At 41.6% G+C, this 26707-nt stretch overlaps 1 protein-coding gene across 4 annotated transcripts in view; it reads left to right on the plus strand.

The window, feature by feature from the left end:
* Window positions 1-26707, plus strand: part of CACNA2D3 (calcium voltage-gated channel auxiliary subunit alpha2delta 3) — an 859023-nt gene that overhangs the window by 305303 nt on the left and 527013 nt on the right. For all 4 annotated transcript variants that reach the window (XM_053897956.1, XM_053897957.1, XM_053897958.1 and 1 more), the window contains one exon: window positions 24503-24665. In XM_053897956.1, the coding sequence (XP_053753931.1) occupies window positions 24503-24665 (163 nt within the window). The remainder of the gene's footprint in view (window positions 1-24502; window positions 24666-26707) is intronic.

A 26707-nucleotide genomic window follows, 5' to 3' on the forward strand; every position in this document is an offset into this window, starting at 1 on the left:
GTTGGACCCTCCATCCCATGACATAGAGCTGTCTTCCCCACACGTGCCCTCTTCTGCATGATCACTTGATGGATGCTACTCAAGAAGAGTTTGAGGGCACTTTCACAGGGAGGGACCTTGGATCAGCATTGATAGACTTACTCCTTTTCAGTTAATGCCTCTGACAACCTTAGGAAGAAAGTCTCAATTTAGTATTAATACATCTTCAAGATCTTTTAAATTCTTGATTATTTTCATTTTTTAACCGAGAGAGAAAGCAGCTGTAGTTAGAATTTAATACCACTGCTTTTTTTTTTAATTGTAATTTTATGGTTACTTTCCACTTTATGGCTCACAATACAACTTTTTCCAGTTATAGTAGTGATACAAACTTATCTTTTATTTTTTTTAAGTTTGTTTATTTATTTTGAGAGAGAGAGAGAGCATGAGTATGTACCTGGTAGTGGGGCAGAGAGAGAGGGAAAGAGAGAATCCCAGGCAGGCTCCATGCTGTCTGTGCACAGAGCCTGATGTGGGGCCCAAACTCAGGAACTGTGAGATCATGACCTGAGCTGAAATCAAGAGTCAGATGCCCAACCGACAGAGCCACCCAGGTGCCCCCAAACTTACCTTTTAAAGAGTATATTTAAATTTTAAAATAACAGCATGATATAAAAACTATTAATTAAGGAACAGAAAAGGTGATACAGTACGGCAAAAATTGATCATGGCTTAAGAAAGCCTGGAGTTCAGGGAACCTTATTTATAGCACTTTCTGGAAACTGCTCCCCACCTGTGTTCCTTGGACTCAGCTCTCCCATATTTCCATCATTTGGTTTGTTTCTTGAAAGTGGGGTCCTGTGCATCAGCTGTCACCTTTCTTCCCTTGCCTACTCAGAGACATGAGAGCTCAGTAGGCTAGACGGCCCCACATTAATCCTTGTGCCCTGCAGCCACAGGACTGTCAATGACACACATTATTTTACTAAAAATTTTCATTAAAGGAAGATGTTGTATGAGCCATGTTTTTAAACATGGTCAAATATTTGAAAGCACAGGATTGAATAATGTATTTTCAGATCTTGGAGGAATAAATGCTCTAGGATGCTCAGTGGGCAGCTATTATTCAAGCTTTTTATAGGTACTTACTCAGTCCGACATCGTATCATCTTCAGAAGCTGGGAATCCAGCTCTGCCTCAGCAGGCTGTCTTCTCTGTTTTAGGGTTAATTCTGTAACAATCCAGGAGAATTTCTTCTCCCCTTAATTGTTCATCAGAATGTAAGACTCGCAGGAAGCTGCTCATCCCTAAATCTCATGTGTCTGCACAGGCTCACACAAGTCAAGTCTATGATAGGACTTAACACTTCTTCCTCACCTCTCAGCTGATACTACATGCACTCCTGAAGCAATTGCACTCAGTTTGCTGACCCTGAGAATGCATTTCTTTGATTTCTCATCATGCCTTCTCTTGGGGTTTTGAAGATAAAGTGCTTTTGCTGAGATTGTCACTTGGTACAGAACCATGGGGATTTGCAGCCACTGAGCCCGCATCCCATAATCAAAAAAGTTTTTCTGTGTCTCAGATCACTTCATTATGCTCTCTTATCCTAGTTTACTGCCTTGTCCCGTCACCAGTGTTGTTTCAGTTCCTGGGTAGTAGAAAATACAGGTTTCAGTTGGTGAAATGGATGTCTCATAATAAGAAAAATCATAAAAGCAGGGTTGCAAACAAATAAGTCATAGAATAAAATGTGTGTGAAAATTGTAAGCTTAAACATGGAACTTTCAGGAATTGCATGCTTGTGGCTAGTCACCTTGGGCTGCCTCCTGATTTCCAAGGACACTTTAATTCTTTCTCCAGTTGGGGCACTTTTGATGGAAAATGTGGACTTTTGCTTCCACATACCCGTGTAATGGCTGGTGTTAAAAGCCTCAAAATCCTGGGAACAAACTCCAGAATCTGAAGTGTATGGAAGCAGGGAGGTAAACTCTCAGGTCATCTGATGGAAATGCCTGGTTGACAGATGCAGAGACAGAGGCTCAAAAAGTTGAAGACTCACCCAGGTGCAGAAACAACCCTGAGCAGAACATCCAAGCCCTCTGACTCCGGCCTGAGATTGTTCCTGTTTGTGATGACCACAGGAATCCCTGGGCCCTGGGACACTTTTGGATCATGGGTGTGGCTTTGCCTCTGTCGGGGAGAACCACTGAGGTCTGGAGATGCTTGCTTCTCGATGGCTTCCTGGAATTTGAGATCCCTGGAGATGGCTAGCACTTCTGCTGTTGCTTCTGAGAAGGGGAATGTAGAGGTCAAACATGAAAGAATGGCCTCTGGCTAGGCCACCCTTGGGTAATGAAACAGGAAAGACATTTGATGAGAAGTCACACATGTATTTTGTCTTCCAAGGCTTTGGGACAATCCCTGGCTTCTTCCAAAACTTCTCTTCCCTTTGGTGTCTCACTTGCACAGCCAAAGTTGAGTTGTGTTTTCAATGTGTTCCTGGGTTGCCTGCAGGATTTCTCGGAAACCTCAAGCAGTTGGAAACGTTGTGTGATCTCCATTACCACCTTCTGGAGAACTGGTGGCTAACACTCCACAATGGCCCTGGAATCTAGGGTAGCTTCTCAGTGACCTGGCTTCTGTGGCGTCTCTGGGGCAGATCAAAGACTTCAGAACAGCTCAAGCATGTGAAATGATTGTTAACTGTTCTCAGTTCTTCCACAGCTATTTGTTCTCGAAAGCCCAGCTTTTACATCTTTTTCCAAAAATCGTACATGGCATTCATCCTCCAGAGCAGTTGAAAACTAATAGACATTCTCATTTTATCCCACCCCCGACTACAGGCAACTCTGTTGCTAGATGAGTTTATCTGAATTCCATTTGCTTAGACCTTATGAAGTGAATAAATTTGAATTAATGTGTAGCTTTCTGAGGAGAAGGAAGTGATGCTTGGAGGGGTTAAGCAATGTCTGTGTTAGTTTATATAAATGGATCTTTATGAGTGCAAACGTCCTCATACCACGTTACCATATCAGGTCTATTGGTTTATACAAAATTTTCATTAAGTGATGCTAAAATATACACATGGGGATTTCGAAAATGAGTTTTTCCTTTTGAACAGCCGTATATTTACGTTTCTTTGGGTTGCGTTGGCGGATTAAATATATTCTCCTTTTTAGAGCAAACACTTGGGAGAAATATGCATCAATAAGTATGTAAGTTATAACTCCAATTCCCAACAAACTGCATTTGCTGTATTTGGTAACTCTCCAATGCTGTTTCTTTCCATAATAATTAGAGCAGAATTGAGATGCCATAAAAGAAACTCCAGACTTCGTTGTCATTTGTTGGAGGGGGTGGGGGAATAAGAAGCATTTGGCTTCTTTGTAAGTAGAAATTTTTATTATTGTATTTGTATTTCTAAATGACTATGAATAGGACGGTGGTGGGTAAACTCATGAATGTTAATCTGGCTATAGCTTCCGCTTTGATAACATTTAGTTATTCCATCCTTTATTACACTCGTATAGATGTTGATAGTTCAACAATTGGAGCTTTTAAACTAATAGAAGGCTTTCAACCAAATAGAATGCCTTCATTACTAGTGAGCAGGGAGATCTGAATGTGAATTGAGGTGGTTTAAACCAATCTCATATTTTTATAAAAGACTGATACCCATAGAAATTATGGGTTTATTTTCAGTTTTCTTTGATTTGAATAAACGAGGGCAGGAATTTATGTTATTTCTCATCTTTTCACATGCCTAGCCCGAGGTCCAACTGCATTTGTCAGTATAACCTGAAATACTGGGGTTAGTTTATTTTTTTGCTTATGTAAATGCCACTGTGTGTCCATGAGCTTCCAGGGCATTTCTCTTCCTGAGGGAGACTCAGGGACCCAGGCACCTCCCATTATGTTATCTGGAATATGAAGCTACTGGAATTGCTATATGGGGAAAAGACAGTGTGTGATACCGAGCTCTCTCTCAAGTACTTTAGATATTGACACTTGGTCACATCTATTCACTACCCATTGGCCAAACTACTTACATGGCCTACACAGACTATAAAGGATGCTAGAGAATGTAGGAGATTACATGGGGGTACTCAGCACTACTGTTTCAAACAGGTGCCTAGCAAAGGTTAACTGAGAGAGCAAATGAACGAATCATGAGTCCCGTTAAACTGCCTGGCAGTTGGAGAATGCTATTGCTATTTTAAATTGATAGAGAAGGGACTGAAAAACACTGGGCAAATGTTAACCTTAAGGGGAGTTTTGTGTATATTTGCATCATCACAACAGCTGTAAGATTGGGTTGCCGGTTTGAAGTCTAGATAGCTCGACTATGCCCCACCATGATTTTTTTTTTCAAGGTACCCACAGAGGCAGCCTGAAAAAACTCCATTTTTTGATCCTAGAGGCCTCTAAAGCAAATAGTATCTTGTAGTGTATTAGGTAGAAGTGTTTTAGAGCCTTGGTAGTGTGCCTGGTAGGAATGGACCTTGTTAAGGTTACAGAGAAGATTAACCTCCATTGACAAGATGAAATTGAAGTCACTTTCTCCTGCCACAGAGCCGTTCCGGATCTGTATTGTCAGCACGGAAGAGTTTATCCATTTTCTCTAAAACATTATCTCAAATGAAGTGTCAGAGCACTAAATGGATTTACCGTCTTCCCTTATTTGTTATTTTGATGTTCAGTTTTTTTTATCCCATTTATTTATTGTCATATGAAGTTAATAACAGAAATAAACAGGGAAGGCTGGGTGAGGAAAAGATCACAACCTCACAATCATCCATCTTATTCCTGAGTAATTGTTGCAGAATCCTTAAGGAATGTCCTTTTATTTAATTTCTTGTTTTCCCTTTTTTGACTCAAGACCTCTCATTTCCTCAACTTACTGTAATTCAAATAGGTCAGTTCACTCAAACATATTCAGAACACTCATTAAATACAAGAAAACATGTGATATAGGTATGTTGCGAGAACTGCATCCTCTTCCATGATACCTTGTTAAGCTGGAATTCTGGGAAGTAGCCCAGAGCAACCAAAAATGGCGTAGGTGTTAGACTTGGTCACATCAGGTTTCCTAAGTAGCTTTTGCCACCTCCTCGCTGTAGGTAGCCGTGGGACCTTCAAGCAGTTACTTAACTGTGCTGAGTTGCAGTTTCCTCATGGGGTAAGATGGTACAGGAGAGTGTGAGAAAGACCTTAAGAGACCCAAAGCAAGGACACAGTATCGTACCTGGGCACATCACCCTCCAGGTAGCTTCACTTAACACTGGCATTTTATGAAATGACACAGAACTTACTGTGTGTTGAAAATATAACATTGTTTTCTAGATTTTGCAAAATTCTATATACCCTCGATGTGCCTAGAAAAGCTCATGGTTTCTCTCCATTCCATTCTTTACCCTGATCCTTCAAATATCCCCACCCCAAGCATACACTAAGTCAGCCTTTGGGAACCCAGCACTACATGTTAGGCACACCAGTGCTAACTACACTTGTTGAGTTATGACTTATTTTTTTCTTTATCTGAGAAGCAGTTTGTAAATGGCTAGGTAGTAATGGGAAAGACGTTGTTACAATTCGTTGCCTTGGAAACTGGCAGTGGATGTCACCTCCTTTTGCGGTGTGTATGCTGTGGCCTTGGATTCTCATCCCCTAATTAATATCCTGTGAGAAATGCAGAAGTAAATCATCGGAGCAACTGGACCACTGTGATATTAAGTGCTGGAACATTCTAAATTGCAGTACTAATCTTCATAATGAGGCCGCATATTCTGTGTTTTCTCTTTTCATTGCTTCTTAACTCTTCTGAGTAAGAAGAGCAAAGTTATCATGATGTAGAGATTAGGGAGTGATTCATTCCGTACTTAAATTTGAGCTTTATGAAGAAACTTTTTTTAGTTTATTGGGAATTGTGAGAGTTCCTTTGAAAAAGAACAACTTAGGTAGAGAATTTTAAATATAGTTTAATACTATAAATAGGCAGCCCCCCAAATATGGATTTGTCTTAGAGGCAGGACATATTGTCATGCATAAAGCACATGATCTAAGACCCAAGTACCCTGGTTGAGTCTTGTTATTCCATATTTTACTACTCAGTTATGTATTCAAATTCGTAGGTGATTTTTTTTTTTTTTTTACTTTAACCAAGAAGTCTGCTTATTGGACACTGAAGGAGCTCATTATAGGATGATTAGTCCTGTAAGCTGTTTTGCTCATTTGGACCTAGAGGTCACATGTTCTTATTGAACCATCAGTTCTTGAGTGTGAGCTATAAAATTATCAATTTTTTTAATATTTATTTTTGAGAGAGAGAGAGACAGAAACACAAGCAGGGGAGGGTCAGAGAGAAGGGGAAACACAGAATCTGAAGCAGGCTCCAGGCTCTGAGCTGTCAGCACAGAGCCAAATGCGGGGCTCGAACCCACGAACCGCGAGATCATGACTGACCCGAGCCAAAGTCGGGTGTTTAACCGACTGAGCCACCCAGGTGTCCCCAGTCAACGATATCTTACGGATGATTTCATGTACAGTATGTGAGCTCAGTAAGTCCTTGTAAAACCTCTATAGCGTAGTATAGTATACAAGTTTTGAGGTCTCTGCCAGGCCAACAATGACCACTCCCCCCAATAGCCCCTTCATTCATGCGGGTGAGCCCCAAGAACCATGTTTGTGTAGCTTGACCTCATCACCTTTTCACCCATCCCAGGACCACCGTACACATGGTGACCCAATTACATTCCCTCACCTTGGATTTGGGAGTTCGATCAAAAATTTCAGTTTATCCTGAGCTCATGTCTGAGTAGAAAGATGGAAACATGAAGAATCTATGGGTCTTACTCTGCTCTGTGATCCAGTGGCCAAGAAAGCCAGTCTGTAGAAAGAAGACTGGAAAGAAACAGAGGAGAAATGAGAGACCTTGGCCCAGGAATCTGGAGGCTTTCTTGATTCCGGTTCCAGACTTTTCCTGAGGCCTGGCTGCTTTCAGTCCCTTGAATTCCATCAGGCACTTTTATATCATAGGATAAATTTTGTTACTTCTTAAAAAAAAAAAACACAAAAAACTAACATGAGTAGATGTTTTTTGTTCCTCACTGAGACTCAGGGAAGTCAGTCTTATGGAGAGTTGATGTCAGTGTTTCTGAACTCTTGGTCAGGGCTCCAGCAATCCAAGTCAAATTAGAATCAAAAACCAAAAGGGGATCTTTGATTCACTTATTTGGAAATCCCAAGATGTGACGCTGCCTCTAGGCATGACTAGAGTCAAGGATTTGACCAGAATCATTTGATCAAACTTCACTCTTCCTCTGCTCTATTTCTCTGTGGCTTTATTCCCAGAAGACTGATCTCTGTATGGGGGTGTGGATGGCCACTGGCAGCCTGAAGCAGCAACACTGTGACCTGTGGCCCTTGCTAAAGGGTGTGGGGATGTCAGTCTCCCAGTGACCATTGCACTGCCTGAGAAAGGACTCTGATGGGTCAGCCTGGGTCATATGCTGGAGTGTGACAACCCCCTTGATTGACATCTCCCCCTATGTCCGAGATCTGGGGTTCCATTACTGAAATAAGGGAGAAGAGATGCTGAACAGACCAAAGCATTCTTGTTCATCACATTTGCTGTTTTTTTCCTACCTGAAAGATGATGTTCATCTGTGTGACAGACTCCCATATGCAGTTTTTCTCCTCCAGCTGTTGGTCACTTCCCCTCCCTCCCACTCAAGAAGATCAATCTAGATACAGATAATTGCAGCTTATTATTCAGATAACCTTAAATCTACTCTAACTAATTAGAAAAGTCAGTACTTTGCAAATGTGAGTTCTCCCATCATTAGTAGTAACAAATGTGACACATCTCACAATTGCTGGGGGCACACATTCTGGGGTGGAAACCCCTGCTTTCAGATGGATGTTATCTGGACCCACCTGAGATTGATGGTGAAGATAACACCATCAATACCTTTTTTGTATCAATTGATACCTTTGTATCAATACCTTATTTGACACAAGCCTATGTATTCAAAACACATTTGAGTGCCTGCCAACAGCCAGACATTTTTGCAGGCATGGGGCTTCCAGCTATGAACAAGATAGAAAAAGTCACTATATTCATCTGGTGCTCAAGTTTTTAATGGGGGAAGATGTACATAAACTTATGAACAAATAAAAAGAACCTCAGGTATTGAGTGCAATAAAGAAAATAAAACGGGGGTATTGGGCCTGTTGTTGTCCAATATGGTAGCTACTACCCATGTATGGCAATTTAAAATTTAGTGAAATGAAATGAAATTTTAAAAATCAGTTCTGTGGTCACACCAGTGACATTTCATGTGCTCAGTAACCACAAGTAGCTGGTGGCTATTATATAGACAGTGCAGATATAGAATATGTCCATCATTGCACAGGGTTCTGTTTCACTGGGCTTGACGGTGACTGGAAAGCTATAGCTGGGGGGTTGCTTAGGAAGGCTTGCTTCAAAGCTGGCATTTATGCTTGGAACTAAAGCCACCCAAGCAAAGGTCTTAGGGAATAACATTCCAGCCAGAGAGGACAGTAAATGCAAAGACCCTGAGATGGAAGTGGTCTTGATCTTGGCTATTTCAAGATCCAGCGATGGCCAGTGTTTCTGATTGAGTTAGGGAGGCAGGGAAGAGTTAGATCAAGTAGCATCTTGGGTTTTATCCTGCACCAATGGAAGCCATTGCGTAAGCATTGACAAATTTGTTTAATTTCTGAAGAATCATTCTGGCTGCTGATGGGAGAGGGGAATGGCAAGGTTGGAGGCAACACATAGAAGGCCTCCAGAAATCATTTGATGAATGAAAGAATGATGGAAGGGCCCAGCCACACTGAGGTGTCCATTAGTCTGACATCTCCTTGCAAGGGCTTAGGCCCTGATGGAGCTCATGGAGGTGTTTCCAGCATGGTGTCAGACCGAGTGGTCAGCCAGATAAGCCCTAGAGGGTCCTGGGCCCTTAGAGCATGTGAGTTCCTCCAACAGTACCCCCTGTCTCTCAAGGCCAGTGCTTGGCTCACTGGTGGCTGCTCTCAGCTCTTCAAAGCTTCTATCCTGTCTTGGGGACCAGTGTAGGGCATTGCTTCCATGGGCCATTCATCCCTTCTTGTTCCTTCATTCATCTTTACTGAGTACCTGTTGTGGGCCAGGCCTTGTATTTGGTGCTGGGATTAAAGTGGCACAGGATAAAAACACAATGGTCCCTGCAGACACAATTCTCACACTGTAGATGGAGGCTGTCTCAACCAGATAATTATGTGGGTAATTGTGTGATGACCCTGGGATAAGTGCTATACATAAGTGGTTCAGGAATACCCATCAGGGGGTCCCCAGTCAGAGAGGTCAGAAAAGGCTACACTGAGGATGAGATAATTGGGCTGGATTTCAGGAGGAATGAGGATTCTCTAAATGGCAGCTGGATGGAGGGAACAGCATGGGCAGAGGCCACATGGACCATGGAGCAGTGGATTGACTAACAGACCCGTGAGGCTGGGTGGAGGGAACAGAGGCGAGGGGGTGCTAAGTTGGGGGGCTGGGCAGAGTGGGTAAGGGAGGACCAGCTGGGAAGCCCACCACTGGGGGGTGAGAGATGATGGTGTTCTCTCCTTGCCTTTTCAAATGCTTCCCTCTGCCCTCTGTCTGCCAGTCAGCTCCACCTGGTAGTGGCTTCTACCGTCTGTCAAAATCCTGTTAGCTGGAACTATGAAATTACCAATAAACAGCGGTGTTTGACCTACAAAAGAAGGCAGCTTTATACAGCACAGTCCTTTACTGTGAGTCAAGCTCTAAACTGAGTGCTGTTTCTTTTTTGCCCCTCTATTTATTTATTTCTCGCAACGACTCCACTGTAATGTGGGTGGTTGTGATCCCATTTTACGGATGAAGTAACTGAGAGATTGTGACTAAGCAGCAGAGCTGGGACTCGAACCCAGCATGCTAGAGTGAAATGCTCCACTCCAGGTCTCTTGAAACTAAATGCCAAGTGGCCAATGAGCTTGCAGGAAGAAGCTGCAGTCCAAGGCCTGCATAAGTAGCTTGTGAAGCAGGCCGTTAATATTTGTTCGTATTGGAGTATTCTCAAGAGTCCAGAGATTCCAGATGGCTGGGAGACGCATATTCATTATCTGTTTTTTTTTCAAACAACTGTGACACTTGGGGAATTATAAATGAGTTAACGTAACATTAATACCTAGAAATATTCTGGAACAGATCATTAAAAAATCAATTTTCACACATGAGGAGAAGATGAGATTATTGAGTAGTAACCAGACAGCACTAGTCCTTTGGAGAGGGGCACACATGAGTAGCGATAGATGTCACTTCCCCACAGGATACACATGCACTGGGAGTTTGGTATTTGCTTGGCTCATTTGGAACTAATATTCCTAGTAATTTTTATTTTTTAATCTAAGTTGTAAAAATCTGGCCATCATCCCAGAGCAGAGAAGGGGGAAAAAAATGAGGAAAAGATGAGAGAACCAAAACATATTAAGAGCCTGCCTTGGGCACCGTGCCCATTGCTTTTGTACATTTTATCCCATTCAATCTGCAGAAAGTCCTAAAGAGGTAGGTATCACCATTGCCTTTTCACAGACAAGGAAACTGAGTGATAGAGATGTTAGAGTGCCCCTAGGAAGCAAACATGGTTTCAACCTGGGCATCAGTCTCCAAAGCCCCTCCTCTCCTTACTGTACCCGGCTGGTTTCCTGATTCTAGAACAGAGCACAGGGAGAAATCCAGACAAGAGGGGTCCCTGTGACAGGAATCAGGAGGCCCACCCAGATTGCTTCCCTAGCTGGGAACTAAATTCCAGGCAGGAAGTGGGAAGGCTCTTCCTAGGGGCTGGTGAAACATGAAAATGTTTCCCTAATTAGTACAGACTAGGAGTGTTGTAGCCATTCACTCATCCTACCACCTGACCTAGGACCTCCAGGCAGTGTGTTTGTCGGGGATGTGGGGGGTGGTAAAGGTGCTGTGTCTCTGGGAAGGACAGAAGCTTCTGAAATCCTAGGATGCATGGGTGTTGCCTGCCCTTAGGGGGGTTACCACCCCAAACAAACCCTCTAAGGCCTTCCAGAGGAGCAAATACAATGAAGAAAAGAGCCCAAACTGCCACTGATTTCCTGACTGGGGAGAGGAGATTAGAGGATGCAGGGTGACTGGGGAGGAGAAAGGTGTCATGGGAATGGGAGAGCCCTGGATCTTGCCAGTGAGGTTCAGTCCTTAACAATAGCTGCCCTTGACTGAGCTCTCTCGCCTGTGAGAGGAGCTTGACGTGTAGCTGGTAGGAATTCACAGTTGCCTCACTTTACAGGTGAGGAAGTTGAAGCACATAAAGATCAGGTAGGGAGAGACGGTGATGATTGGGTGGATGGGACTGGGGCTGGGTAGAGACTGAAACCAGTGACCGGGCCAAGTGGGGAATGTGCACAGAATAGGAACCCAACCGGGCTGGAGGCGCACATCCATGTGGAGCCTGGGTGCTGAGGCAAGTCTTCCTCGTAGATTCTTGGAGGTAGGTCCTTGATCATCAGGATGGGATGAGTGTACCATTTAGGATGCAGTGCTTGCAAGTAACAGAAGCCCACTCAAGCGAGCTTAGGCCAGCCGCAGAGTTTATTATAGTGACTGAGGAGAGAGTGCCTTAGGGAATCCCAGGGCACTGCTGCTACCTGCCCGGAAGAGTTGGGGACTGGGGCTAAAGCCCAGAGGGCTGTGTGGCGGGAGTGGGATGACAGGCCGTTCGGTGCAGGAGACCAGGTGCACCAGGCGGGCGGCTGCCTTTCAAAGAACAGAGTCTTTCAAAGCCCAGGAAAGGGCTTATTCTGAGGGTGGCAGGGTGGCAGGAAACCACTGGAGAGTGACACAGTCTGATTCACATTTCTAAACGATCACTGGCTGCTGCCTGGATGGATGGTAGGGGATAAGAAGCTGGCTGGGAGCCCAGCTGATAGGCAATTGCCGCAGTCCATTGTGAGGGGACAGTCACTGCGACGGTTAATTTTATACGTCCGTGTGACTAGGCCATGGTGCCCAGTTGTTTGTTTGGTCAAACGTCAGTTCCGATGTTGCCGTGAAGGTATTTTTCAGATGCAGTTACCATTTACAGTCAGTAGGCTTTGAGAAAAACAGATCACCCTCCATAATGAGGGGCACCTCACCCAACCAGCCGAAAACCTCAGGAGCAAAGACAGATTCCCTGAGAAAGAAGCAATTCTGCCTCAAGATTGCAACACGAAAACCCTGCCTGAGTTTCCAGCCTGCCCAGCCTGCCCTGCAGAACCTAGACTCAAGACTGTAGTAGCTTAACCTACAGATTTTGGATTTGCTCGTCAAGTGAGCCAATTTCTTTAGTAAATCCATATCTCTCTCTTTCTCCCAAGTTCTTCTTTCGAATGGTTCTGTTTCTCTGGGGAACCCAGACGAATCCATTCACTTACTCATTGGGTACTTACTTTTGCTTGACCATGCGGTCTGGGCCTAGGGCTGGATCGTACCAGTTGGAATTGTCCTCAGGATCATTGGCAAGTAGGTGAGAGGGACACAGGCCCAGCTTCCAGGGCGTTCACAGTCGGTCGGCTCGACAGGACACACGCATAGGAGACAACTGGAGAACTTTATAGGCAGGATTTAATTTAAGCCAAAATGTGTGGAGCAGATACTTCCCGCCCATGAAGCAAGCCCTCTGTGGTGGGGCCTTGTCGTTCTGTTATGCAACTTACCCCGCAGGAAGGGGAAACGGAAGTCACCCTTGGAAAGAGTGTGTCTCAGCCTGGGCTGCACATTGCGATCACTCGGGACAGGCTGAAAAAATACCGCCTTGGGACTCAAATGTAATTTCTCTGAGGTTTGGCTTGGACATCTGGATGTCGAAAAGCTCCCCAGCTGGAGTTGAGAAGCACTGCCTTAGGACATCTTGACTGGAAGATTAGGTCCCTCTCACCTGGAAGGAGTAAAGAGCGAACCGGGGCAGGGTTCAGGAAACTACATGTCCTACCAGCTGCCTGTTTTTGTAAATAAAGTTTTATTGGAACCCAGCCACACCCATTTGTTTATGGATCGCCGTTGGCTACTTTTGCTAAAACAGCAGAATTGAATGTTGTGACAGAGACTGTCTGGCCTGCAAAGCCTGAAATATTTACTATCTGGCTCTTTACAGAAACAGTTTGCCAACCCCTAAACTAGGAAGGGATGAATTTTCAAGGATGTGGGTGGTGTGGGAGAGGCTGGGCCACCCTTACCAGAAAAGCATACGGTCTTTGCGTTGAGATACAGCCTCAGAAGGCTTCGCAATACATACAGGCAGTCACCACCAACCAGTTGGAGCGAACCTTTTTGCCCAACCGAAACCTTTTTGCCCTCTAGTGATATTTCCTGTTGAATCTGAAACTTGACCCTGCATGGTGACAGGAATCTAGTTGAAATCAATGAGAAGGCCTGAGCTGTTGGATTCTATAGCTGACAGAGTGGTAGAGCAATGAGTTCTTTCCCCTGGCAGTGGTGATGTCAGAACTGAAGTGGACATGTTCTGTGACAGTGTATTGAAGGAGAGGGACTCTGCCAGCAGGGGGATGCCCAGACCGCCCCCGGGGAAGCTGCAGGCATGGTTGTGGAGGTATCACAGAGCTCCTGCCTTGTCCTCCTCATCTTACGGTGATCAGCACAGACCAGCAATTCCAGCCCCTTCTGGAATCACCTTTACCCCATTACTCTGGATACCCTTTCCTGTTTGAATTTGTGACACAGGTTGTGCAACGATACGACGTGGCTCCTATAGCTCCCTGCTGAGAACATTCTGTAGAACCACAGGGCCTGGAAGAGCCAACTGCAAAGATGTGTCTTAGGAAGGTAGCTCCAGGGAGAGGCCTGTGACCACATGGATTCTGACGTTGGTCATTCGATCAGTTATTCTGCCAACAGGTGCTAGGCGCTGGGGATACAACAGTGAGTAAACACAGGTTCCTGCAGATGCAGAACAAGTCCCATGGGGGAACCGCATTAGTGAAACATCGCACAGGTACTTGTAAAGGGGTCACCCTGGTAAATGCTGAGAAGGACACTTATGTGATCGGCTGTGTTTGAGGAGTGCTGTAAAGGACAGCTCTCAGCCCAGATATTCAAAGTGCACATAGTATGATTTCAGAATGAGTTAAAGGCCCTGAGAAGTCCTGAAACGAAGAAACCCCAGTTCTTCCTGTGTTTCCCAAACTTTGCTCACCATGGCGCACATTAAAATAACATTCCTTATGAATAATCCACGGAGTGGCTTTCTGTGGCACAGGTCATCATTTGGAAATGCTGCTTTGGAGCACTGCTGAGAAATTCTACACCCAGGGGTGCACAAAGTGAGCCACTGAGATGCCCAAGGAGAATATGTCACTTTTTTTCCTATTCACTTTTATTTTTATTTGTGCAGTTTGTCTTATAACGTTCATATGTTAGTATAATAGGTGGTAGGTAGTACCCATGAATTATGAATAAATATAGAGGCAGATCTTACTCAAAACTTTTTTGAAAAAGACTGCATTTTTAGAGCAGTTGGAGGTTTACAACAAAATTGATAGGAAGGTGCAGAGATTTCCCCTACACATCTGTTGGTGAATAGCATCCCCCATTATCAACATCACTCACCAGGATGGTACATTTTACCAAGGATGAACCTTCGTGGACACCTAATCACCCAAAGTCCATGGTTTACTTTGGGATTCACTCTTGGTGTCTTACATTTTCTGCATTTTGACGAATGTTTAATGGCATGCATCTTTCATTAAAATATCATACAGACTATTTTCAATGTCCTGAAAGACCTCGATGCTCTGTTTATTTATCCCTTTCCACCCCCATCCTTGGCAACCACTTATCTTTTTACCACCTCCAGAATTTTGCCTTTTCCAGAATGTCATATGGTTGGAATTACATAGTACTTCTCAGATTGGCTTCTTTCAATTTGTAATGTGCATTTAGGTTCCTCCTTGTCTTTTCATGGCTTGACAGCTCCTTTCTCTTTAGTGCTGAATAATATTCCATTGTCTGGATGTATCACGGTTTATTCTTCTCCTGAAGGACATCTTGGTTGCTTCAAAGTTGTGGCAATTATGAATAAAGCTGCTATACACATCCGTGTGTAGGTTTTTGTGTGGATGTAAATTTGCATTTCTATTGGATCCATGCCAAGGAGCGTGATTGCTGGATCATATTGTATGAGTATGTTTAGTTTAAAAACAAAACAAAACAAAACACAACGCCAAACTGTCTTCCAAAGTGGCTGTAGCATTTTGCATTCCCACCAGTAATGTAAGAGAGCGCCTGCTGCACCACGTCCTTGCCAGCATTTGGTGTTGTCAGTGTTCTGGATTTTGGCCATTCCAATAGGCAAGTAGTGGTGTCTCGTTGTTTTAATTTGCATTTCCCTGATGACATATGACGTGGAGCATCTTTCTACATGCTTTCTTGCCATCTGCTTATATCCTGTGTGGAGCTCTTTGTTAAGGTCTTTAGTCCATCTTTTAATCCAGTTGTTAGTTTCGTTATTGTTGACTTTTAAGAATGTTTGGTATATGTTGGGTGACAGTCCAAATCACATGTGTCTTTTGCAATTGTTTCTTCCCAGTCCGTGGCTAGTCTTCTCATACTGTTGACAGTGTCATTCACAGAACAGAAGGGAGTTTTTCATTTTAATGAAGTCCAGTTTATCGATTACTTTTTTCATGGATCGCGTCTTTGGCGTTTTACCTAGAAAAGCATCACCATAGGCAAGGTCATCTAGGTTTTCCCCTGTGTTCTCTTCTAGGAGTTTTATAGTTTTGCATTTTATATTTAGGTCTCTGATCCATTTTGAGTTAATTTTTACGAAGGGTCTGTGTTTATTTTTTTGTTATTATTTTTTAATGTTTTATTTATTTTTGAGAGAGAGAGAGACAGAGTATGAGCAGGGGAGGGGCAGAGAGAGAGGGAGACACAGAATCCAAAGCAGGCTCCAGGCTCTGAGCTGTCAGCACAGAGCCCAAAGCAGGGTTTGAACTAATGAACCAGGTCATGACCTGAGCCTAACTGGGACACTTAACCGACTGAGCCACCCAGGCACCCCTGAAGAATCTGTGTTTAGATTCATTTGTTTGCATGTGGACGTCCTGTTGTTGCTGCACAATTTGTTGAAGAGACTGTCTTTCCTTCTTTGTCAAAGATCGGTTGACTTCATCTGTGTGGATCTCTTTCTGGGCTCTCTCTTCTGTTCTGTTGATCTTTCGCCAATACTGATGTCTTGAGTACTGTCGTATTGTAGAAAGTCTTGAAGTTGGGTAAGTGTCAGTCCTCCAACTTTGTTCTTATTCAGCATGGTGCTCAAAATTTTTATTGAAAGAAATGCTTGATTTAGTCAAGCTGGAAATTTTTTATTTCAAAAATTTTATTTTTTCCTTTGAAGAGTTGGCAAACTACAGCCTGCAGGCCAAACCTTTTTTTTTTTAATTTTGTAAATTTCTGGTAAATAAAGTGTGAATGGAACACAGACAGGCCCATTCTTTTATATATTGTCTGTGGCTGCTGTCACGTTACAATAGCACAGTTGAGGAGTTGCAGTAAAGACTCCATAGCTGACAAAGCCTAAAATAATTACTACCTGACCTTTTACAGAAAAAAGTATGCTTACCCCTGCCTTATTGAATCACTTTTACACACCACTGCTTTCTGAGCTGGTGCTGTGCTGGGTTCTGGGGAACAGCACACCCACCATTTTGCCCCTGGTATATTTTACTACATTTTGTCCCCTGAGTTAGTGTCCTTTTTGCCCCCTCACACTTAGTAGGCTATCAGATTTACTCACAAAAGAACTAATTTACTTTGACCCCATGGGTTACAGGGATTCAGAAATACTGAAATGGATTAAACATTATCTTTTCCTTGATCAATATGGACAAAGCCACTGAGCCCCATAATTATAGCGATGAATTCGAAGGGCCAAGAAATGATTCTTGTTTGCACTGAGTCAGGCTTTTCAAAATCAATATGGAAGGACAAATGGATTTGGGGAGGAGGCACGGAACCCCCAGTCATCGGTGGTGAATGATGAGCAACATTGAGTGAAATCCTGCCTGTGCATCCATTCTTTCTTCGTTTGCATTCTGGGCTGTGTGAATTATTCATTTAAATGGCAGTTTAGAAGCTGCCTCCAGAGAGCCTTGTGCAGGAACCATGATTGCACTGGCCTTCACCAAGCAGCCTGAGACTTTGTGTGTTAATTTAGCATTCAGTTATAATGAAACGATGGCATTGAAAGCTTGAGTTTTTAAAACCATTGTAATATTATGTGAAGAACTTGGGTCTGTGGAAGGTTAAGATCTCAATTAACATGGAGCTGTGGGAGGAATCTCCACTGACAAGTTTCCTACAAAGCAGAGCCTTTCAGAAGAAGGAGTCTCCCCTTGGTGCAGGCAATTCATGGGCTAGACAAGGTGTTTCTGCTTGGTAAGGCATTCCCTGGATTTATGTTTCAGCAGAAAGGTATGATTTCTTTTGTTTCTGGGTGTTATATCATAGTAAATTATGTTTCAAAAAAATCGTCGTGGGTGGAACTTATTAAACTGAGTTTTGTTTCTGTAAAGCTTTTTTCTTTTTAATGTTTTATTCATTTTTTGAGAAAGAGAGAGACAGAACGTGAGCGGGGGAGAGACAGAGAGATGGAGACAGAATCTGAAGCAGGCTCCAGGCTCTGAGCTGTTAGCACAGAGCCTGATGGAGGGCTCAGACTCTTGAACCACAAGATCGTGACCTGAGTTGAAGTTGGACACTTAACTGACTGAGCTACCACCCCCCCCCCCTTAATGTTAATGTTTTTGTACAGTTTTGTATTTAATAATTTAAAAAATTGAAGTCTTTGTGACTTAATTTTTTTATTGAAACATAAATTCTATACAGTAAAATACATAGTTCTTTGGCATACAATTCAATGAGTACTGACAGATGAATGAATACACCTGAGTTACCCATACCTCATCAAGATATAGAACATTTCTAGCAATCCACAATGTTTTCTTATGTCTCTTTGAAGTGGTTCCCCACCTTCCTGCCCAGAAGCAACCCATGATTGCTCTTACTATTGAGTAATAATTTTGCCTGTTTAGAACTTCATATAAATGGGATTGTACATATGTTCACTTTTGTTTCTGGCTTCTTTCACTCAAAACGTTTATGAAATGCACCCATATTTTGAGTATATCAGTAGTTGGTTCCTGAGTAACAATCCACTATATGAATGTATCACAGATTTGTTTATCTTTTCATCTGTTGATGGGCACTTGACTTCTAGTTTTGGGCTATTGTGAATGGCGCTTCCATGAACATTCACACAATATTTTGGTGGCTGTGTTTCCATTGGATAGATACCTAGGGGTGGAATTATTGGATCATAGGGTAGATACAAGTTTAACTTTACAAGCAATGGCAAAATGTTGTTCCAAAGTTTTTGATATATCCGTGAGCAATGTATAGGATTTCTGCTTACTCCACATTCTTGTGAACATTTAGTATTTTCAGAAAACTTAATGTTAGCTCTTCTAGTGGATGCAAAATTGCATCTGGTTGGTGTTTTATTTTGCATTTCCCTGTTGACTAATCACGTTGAACACACTTTGGCTTGCATATTGGTCATTCAAATACCTTTCTTTGGAAGGTGTTCACCTCTTTGGCCTTCTGTTTTCACTGATGTTTAAATTATAGGAGTTCTTTACATATTCTGGGTATAAGTCATTTGTCAGATGTGTATTATGAATTGTTTTTCCTCAATAATGGTTTTTCTATTTGTTTTATATTGATAGTGGATTTAATGATCAAAAGTTTTGAAATTTTTAAAATCTAAATTCTCAATTTTTTAAAATGTTTATTTATTTTTGAAGGAAAGAGAGACAGAGCATGAGCAGGGGAGGGACAAAGAGAGAGACACACACACAGAATCCAAAACGGGCTCCAGGCTCTGCACTGTCAGCACAGGGCCCGAACCCTGAACTGTGAGATCATGACTCAAGCCGAAGTTGGTCGTCCAGTCAACTGAGCCACCCAGGCGCCCCTAAATTCTCAATTTTTAAAATTATAAGTGCTTTGTATGTCCTAAGAAACCATTGCCTACCCGAAGGCTACAAAGATATTTATCATTTTTTGTTTTTAAGAAATATTATAGGTTTAGCTTTTCCATCAAAGTCTATCATCCATCTTGAATTAATAATGTGTGTGTTGTGAATTAGGGGTGAGGATGTTTTCCTATGGTTAAGTCACTTGTTCCAGCACAATTTGTTGAAAATATTTTCCCCATTTAATAATGTAGGTACCGTTATTGAAACTCAGTTGACTGTATGTGTACAGCTTTATTTCTGGACTGTGTTCCATTGATCTGTTTGTCTATTCTAATGCCAATACCACACTGTTTTGATTAATTAGGTTTATAGTAAGACTTAACATCAGAAAATGTGACTCTTTGCATTTTTTCTTCTTTTTCAAAATTGTTTTTGATATTCTAGATCCCTTTCATTTCTCTATAAAATTTAGAATTAACCTGGAAACTCCTAGAAAAAGACCACTGAGATTTTGATTGTGATTTCATTGAATTTTTAGATCAATTTGGAAAGAATTAACATCTTAATACCAAGTTTTCTAATCCTTAAGTAAGGCATCTCTTTTCATCTATTTAAACCTTTTAAAATTTCTCACAGCAATATTTTGTAACTTTTAGTATACAGGTATTGCACATAATTTAAAAGATTTATATTTAATTTTTAAATGCTTTTTATGGTATTGTAAATGTTATTGTTCTTTGAATTTCAATTTCCATTTGTTCTTTGTTAGTATATTGAAATACAATTGATTTTGGTCTATTAATTTCCTATCCTGTGGCCTTGCTAAAACTCACTAGTTGTAGTAGATTATGTGGATTCCTTAGGGTTTTCTACATAGACAGTCATGCCCACAAATAAAGACAGTTTTTTCCTTTCCAATTCCTATGGCATTCATTCATTCAAGCATTCATTCATTCATTCATTCATTCATTCATTCATCTTACTGCAATTGCCAGGACCACCAGTACACTGTTACATAGATGTAGTAACCCATCCTTGCCTTGTTCCTGATCTTGGGGGGGAAATATTCAGTGTTTCATCATAAATATAATGTTAGCTGTAGGGTTTTTTTTAAGATGCTCTTTATTAGGTTGAGGACTTTTTATGCTATTTCAAATTTCCTAAGAGTTTTTAGGATGAGCAAAAGTTGAATTCTTTCAAATGCTTTTTCTGCATTTATGTGGTCATGCAATTTTTTCTTCTTTATTCTGTTCATGTGGTGAAGTGTGTTGATTGATTTTTCAAATAAACCAACCATAAATTCCTGGGATAAATATAATTTAGTCATGATGTTTTATCCTTTTAATTGTAGTTGGATTTGATTCAATATTGTGTTAGAATTTTTACATCTAGGTTAATGAGAAATATTGGTGTGTAATACAGTTTTTCAAATATTTATGTCTGATTTGGTGTCAGGGTTATGCTGCCCTCATGAAATAAGTTGGGAAGTATTCCCTCCTCTAGTTTTCTGAGTGTATATCAGATAGTGTCTATTTTTTCCCTACATATTTGATAGAATTCATCATTTAAGGCATCTGAACCTGGGGCTGTTGATATTAGCTTGGCTAGTAATTGTGAATTTACATTTTTGTGTATATATAGAGCCAGTTATATTTTATATTTCTTCTTGTGTCAGTTTTGGTAGTTTCTGTTTTTCAAGGAATTGACATTTAACTCAAGTTACCAAATATTTGCATAAATTGGTTTGTAATATTTCCTTATTTCATTATCTGTAGGATCTATTATAGTGTTTCCTCTTTTATTCCTGCTACTGGTATTTTGTACTTTCTTACATTTTTCTTCATCAATATAGCTAGGGTTTAAAATTTTCATTAATCATTTTTAAAAACCAACTGTTGATATCATTGGTGTTTTTTCGTTAATTTTTTTTCCATTTTATGGTTTCTCCTTTTATCTCCATTATTTTATTCCTTCTTTCAACATTGAGTTTCATTTCTTCTTCTTTTTCTTTTTACAGGAGTATCTTAGACTATTCATCTTAAAGTTTTCTTGTATTCTACTATAATCTTTTAAATCTGTAAATTTTTCTCTAAACTGTGTTTTAGCTATATCTCACAAATACTGATATTTTTTCGTTGTTTGTTTTAAACTATTTTCCAGTTTCCCATGTCATTTTCTTCCTCAACACATGTATTATGAAGTAGTGTGCTGTTTAATTCCCAAATCTTTGGGGTTTTTCTAGACACCATCTTTTCTTAGATATCATTGATATTTTTCATATCACTATCATATATCGTCTTCTAAAATTAGCCCATTATTACCAGAGAACATAATATGTGGATTTCATTCATTTTAAATTTACTGGGACTTGTTTGGTAGCTCAGTGTGTGATCTGGTAAAAAAATATGTGCTCTGCAGTTATTAGGTGTAGAGTTCTATAAATTCAGTGAAGTTATGTTGGTAAATAGTGTTGCTACATGACCACCCCGCAATAAATGTCCTTAGCACTGAGTCTTATCAAGCCTCCCCGGTGAGCAGCATTTCAGATGTTTGTCACAGCTCATCACTGGAAGAATTAGTGCATCTTACGCGATTGCACCAGGAGAGAACTCTTGAAAACCTGAATGTGGATTCCTCTGGACTTTGCCCCCTGTAGTTAGTCTCTTCTCTTGGCTGATTTTGCTTTATATCTTTTCACTGTAAGGAATCTTTTCAAAGAAGCAACCTTTGATTTTATTCATTTTCTCTATTGATTTCCTGTTTTCAATTTCATTGACTTCTGCAAATAAAACAAAATTATTTCTTTTCTTTTGGTTGTTTTGGATTTAATTTGCTTGCCTTTTTCTAGTTTCCTGAAGTAAAAGGTTAGATGATTATTTTTCTTTTCTAACACATGTGTTCCATGCTGTGAATGTTCTTTTAAGCTCTTACTGCATTTCACAAATTTAGTAAGTTGTATTTTAATTTTTATTCAGTTTAAAATTTCTTGAAACTCTTTTTTTTGACCCGTGTATTACTTAGAATTATGTTCCATAATCTCCAAATATTTTGGGATTTGTCCAGCTATCCTTCTGTTATTGATGTCTAGTTTAATTCCAGTATAATATAGAAGCCGACATTGTGTGATTCCAGTACTTTGAAATTTGTTAAAGTGTGTTTTATGGCCCAGAATGGGATCTATCTTGGTGATTGTTCCCTGTGAGCTTGAGAAGAATGTGTAATCTATTGTTGCTGGATGAAGTATTCTATACATGTCAATTATATCTCCTTGATGGGTCTGTTCAGTTTAACTGTATCCTTACCAATTTCCTGCTTGATGGGTTTGTCAGTTACTGATAAGAGGGGTGTTGAAGTATTCAGTATCATTGTGAATTCATTTATTTCTTTTTGTGGTTCTGTCAGTTTTTACCTCACATATTTTAACACACTGTTGTTAGGTCTATACTATTGAGAATTGTTATGTTTTCTTGGAGAATTGATCCCTTTATCATTATGTAATGCCCATCTTTTTCCCTGGTAATAGTCTTGCTTTGAAGTCTGCTTTGTCTGAAATTAATATGTCTACTCTGGCTTTCTTTTGATTAGTGTTAGCATGGTATATCTTTCTCTGTCTCTTTACTTCTACTTGGTCTGTTCTTTATGTATAGGGTGGGTTTTTCGTAGATAGCATATAGTTGGGTCTTGTGTTTTCATCTACTCTTAGCAGTCTCTGCATCTTAATTAGTGCATTTAGACCATTCACATTTAAAGTGATTATCAATATAGTTGGATTAATATGTACCATATTTGTAACTGTTTTCTATTTGTTCGTCTGGTTCTCTCTCATTTTCTGTCTTCTACTTTTTTTTTTGCCTTCTTTGATTGCCTATTGATTTCCTGTTTTCAATTTAATTGAGCATCTTATATGAATTAGTATTTCTTCTCTCTTAACATACAAATTATACTTCCTTTGAATATTATTTTAGTGGTTGCCTGATATTTTGCAATATACATTTACAGCTAATTCAAGTCCACTTTTAAATAATCTTGTATTACTTCATGGGTACTATAGGTAGCTTTTAACTACCAGTATTCCCAGTTTCTTGCTCCTGTTCCTATAACACTGCTGTCATTCATTTCACTTATCCATAAATCCTATTCACTTATCTTAGAATATCCATCTCTCTACTTATATTATCCATCTGTTCTTACCTATTTTCTACGTTTTCCACTAGTGCCTTTAGCATGTTAATCATAGTTGTTTTTTTTGAATGTTTATTTTTGAGAGAGAGAGAGAGAGAGAGGACAAGTGGGGGAGGGGCAGAGAGAGAGAGGGAGACACAGAATTCGAAGCAGGCTCTAGGCTCTGAGCTGTCAGCACAGTGCCCAACACGGGGCTCGAACCCACGAACTATGAGATCATGACCTGAGCCGAAGTCAGACACTTAACTGACTGAGCCACTCAGGTGCCCCATTAATCATAGTTGTTTCAAATTCTCTGTCATAATTCCAGCCATACCTACCATCTTGGAATACTGCTCAGTAGATAAGAGCACAGACTCTGGAAGTAGAGTGCCTGTGTTTGAATTCTGGCTCTGTTCATCAGGTGTGTAATCTTTGACAGGATATGTCAGTTCTTTCTACTTTAGTTTCTTCATTGGTGAAGTGGGAATACTCACAAAACCTACTTCATAGAGTTGTTAGGAGAATTGAATGAGTTAGCATGTGAAAAGCACTTAGAATAATGTCTGCCACAAAGTAAGCACTCTGTATACGTTAGATGATGCCGATAGTGACGGTGACTATGTTGATGATGAGACAGCCATATATACAACATGCTAGCACACTCCCGTCCAAGGGCCATTCATTGCCTGGGATCTCTCCTCTGCCTGGGGTGCTTCCCTCCAGGTGCCCACACAACCTGTTCCTCCTGTCCGTCAGTCTTTGCGTGAGTGTCACCACAGCACTGAGACCTTTCCTGAACACCATATATAAACACACAGCCCTTCTGCTACTGCTCTCCCCCTTGCCCAGTTTTGCTATTTTCTGTAGCAAGTATGGTTACCCGACAAACTATAGGTTTACTTACTTTTTGTTGACTTCACGTCTCCTTCAACTTAAATGTAGGCTGCATAAGGGCAGGGTCTATCTTCGAACTTTAAAGAATTAAAATATTTTTAGGGCAGTTTTCTCTATAGTCATATAAAAAAGTACTGTGCAGCTCCTTGCAGTAAGGTTTTCTAAGAATATTTTATGACATCGGGAATATTTATATGGCGCTATCATATCTGTGCAAAGCAGCCATAGACAGTAGGGAAGACTAAGAGAGATAGTGTGACCAGAGCAGGATCCATGCGTGTAGGGGAACGCCCGCAACCTGTGCCCACGTCTGTCTGAGTTCACAGCCTTATGCCCTAAGCCACCAGTAATGCCTTTTGACTTTCTCTTTCAGTATGAATACTTCAATGCTGTGCTGATAAACGAAAGGGACAAAGATGGGAATTTTTTGGAGCTGGGGAAGGAATTCATCTTAGCCCCAAATGACCATTTTAATAATTTGCCTGTGAACATCAGTCTGAGTGACGTCCAGGTGCCAACGAACATGTACAACAAAGGTAAGGCTCACCGCTGTGGCTCCTTTTAGAGGGTGAAGGGCAGGGCTTGTGAGGGACAGCCCCGGCTGGTTTGGGTATTGGGTTTTATAAAAAACACAACTACAAGCTGGCCGTGTCAGCAGGAGCTGGATAGGTGAGGTGTGCATGCCTGTTGTGCCTGGAGGTGGCTCACTGTTTCCCCAGCTGGTGTGTGCATCGAGCAGTCTAACGTGGATTCCAGGGGCTGGCAAACCTTTCCTGTAAAGGGCCAGATAGTAACTAACTTAGGCTTTGTGAGCCATAGAGTCTCTGTTGCAACTACCCAGCTCTGCAGTTCTGGCACCAAAGCGGCTGTAGACACGACATAAATCAGCGGATATGGCCATGTTCCAGTCAGACGTTTTATCTACAAAAACAGATGGCTGGGTTTGACCTGCAGGCTGTAGTTCACTGACCCCAGGTGTAGTTTTTCTCTCTTCTCTTCCATTTCTTATAATGCTTTAGTGGATCAGAAGCCCCTGGGGTTGCGACAGGATCAGCTGTGGTCTTTGCCTAGAATACAAAGTAGAATGGACCTTGTTTTCAGGTTTGAATATAGAATCTGCTCAAATCCAGCCTTCACGTAGACTCTAGAGTTCTTTCCCCCAAATTCCCATCTGCCTGTGGAACCTGAGATTATAATGTCCAAAGACAGGGCTCTGGCCTCAGACTGCCTCTGGTTGGTCCTGCATCCGTCGCTTACTGACTGTGACCTTGGGTGCACCATCTTGTCTTTTTAGATCTTAGTTTCCACGTATCTAGGATGTGGATAATAATTGTGTCCATCTCATAATAATGCAGTTAAGTTCAGGATGTTGCCTTCCTCATCCACACCTTTAGTGAGTAGGATTTTGCTCTGCGTTCTCAGGCCTGGGAGGCTCCTACAAAAAGAGCCATCCTCCTGGAAAAGTAAGTTAGAGAACCATGGCATCTTCAAAGTAAAAATCTGCCCCATTGTCTGCCGCCGAGCTTTCTAAAACATTGGGGGCTGGATTCTACCACCCACCCAGTTTCAGTGTCATATCCAGAGGGCAGTGGTCAAGAGAAGGGCTCTGGGTTTGAGTCCCGCTCTTCCTCTTGTCAGCTCTGTGATCCTAAGCAGGTAATTGTGCCTTCCCAAGCCTTGGTTTCCCTTTCTGTAAAATAAGGACAAGGATACCACCTCCCTTCCGGGGGTTGTTGTGAGGATATGGAATGATGTGTCTACAGCCTTCGCGACGAGACTTGCTCATGGAAAGTGCTCAGTGCATCTGAGCTGCTCTTGTTGTTGTCGGGAAGTACCGTGAATATAAATCGCATTTCTAAATTATTCTAGATCACTGTTTGAAGAGCTTGGTCGATGATTAAAGAATTTCTAACTCAATGCCTGAAACATTCTTCTCGTGGTTGTCTTTTGTGGCCGTGCTACTAATGGCTCCCTTCCCGGTTTACCTACTGCCCATCCTTAAAATTCAGAGGAGGCGGTATCCCATCTATTAACTGCCCTGACATTTATTGGGGACCCCATGGTGAACCAGACAGAGCCCCTCCCTCTAGGGGGTCACAGTTTATTTGGGGGAAATGGATAGGTAATGAGATCGTTAGAACGCTGTGTGTGTCACCTGCTGGCTACAGTTACAGACATCTGGGGGCAGTGGGAGCTCCAAGATGGAACCTGACCACGTGCTCATGTGGGCAGCCACATGTTTGTCTTTCTCTGTCTCTCTTAGAGACAGTGATGCTGGGCTGAACTGTCCCTAGTGGGCTCTGGGCTGGACTATATCCTGTGACCTAATCTTTACTTTGGACTCTTCCCTAGGACAGATCCCTTAGAGCCTAAGCCTCCTTAGAGGGCTGAGCTCAACCTCGTCCAGTGGTTGAGGACCTTGTCCTAGTCCTCCAGGGTGATCCCGTTAGCTGAGGAAGGAAACCCCCTTCTGTGCAGTGTGGCTGGAAGAAAGCCATCCTCTCAGCATTAAATACATTCTCAACTGAAGATGAAAAATTAACAAGATTTTACAGAGCAATTTCAGGCATAAAACAAT

Source organism: Panthera pardus, unplaced genomic scaffold, assembly GCF_024362965.1.
Source record: "Panthera pardus isolate Hobbes unplaced genomic scaffold, ASM2436296v1 HiC_scaffold_8, whole genome shotgun sequence".
In the NCBI taxonomy this organism is placed as follows: Eukaryota; Metazoa; Chordata; class Mammalia; order Carnivora; family Felidae; genus Panthera; species Panthera pardus.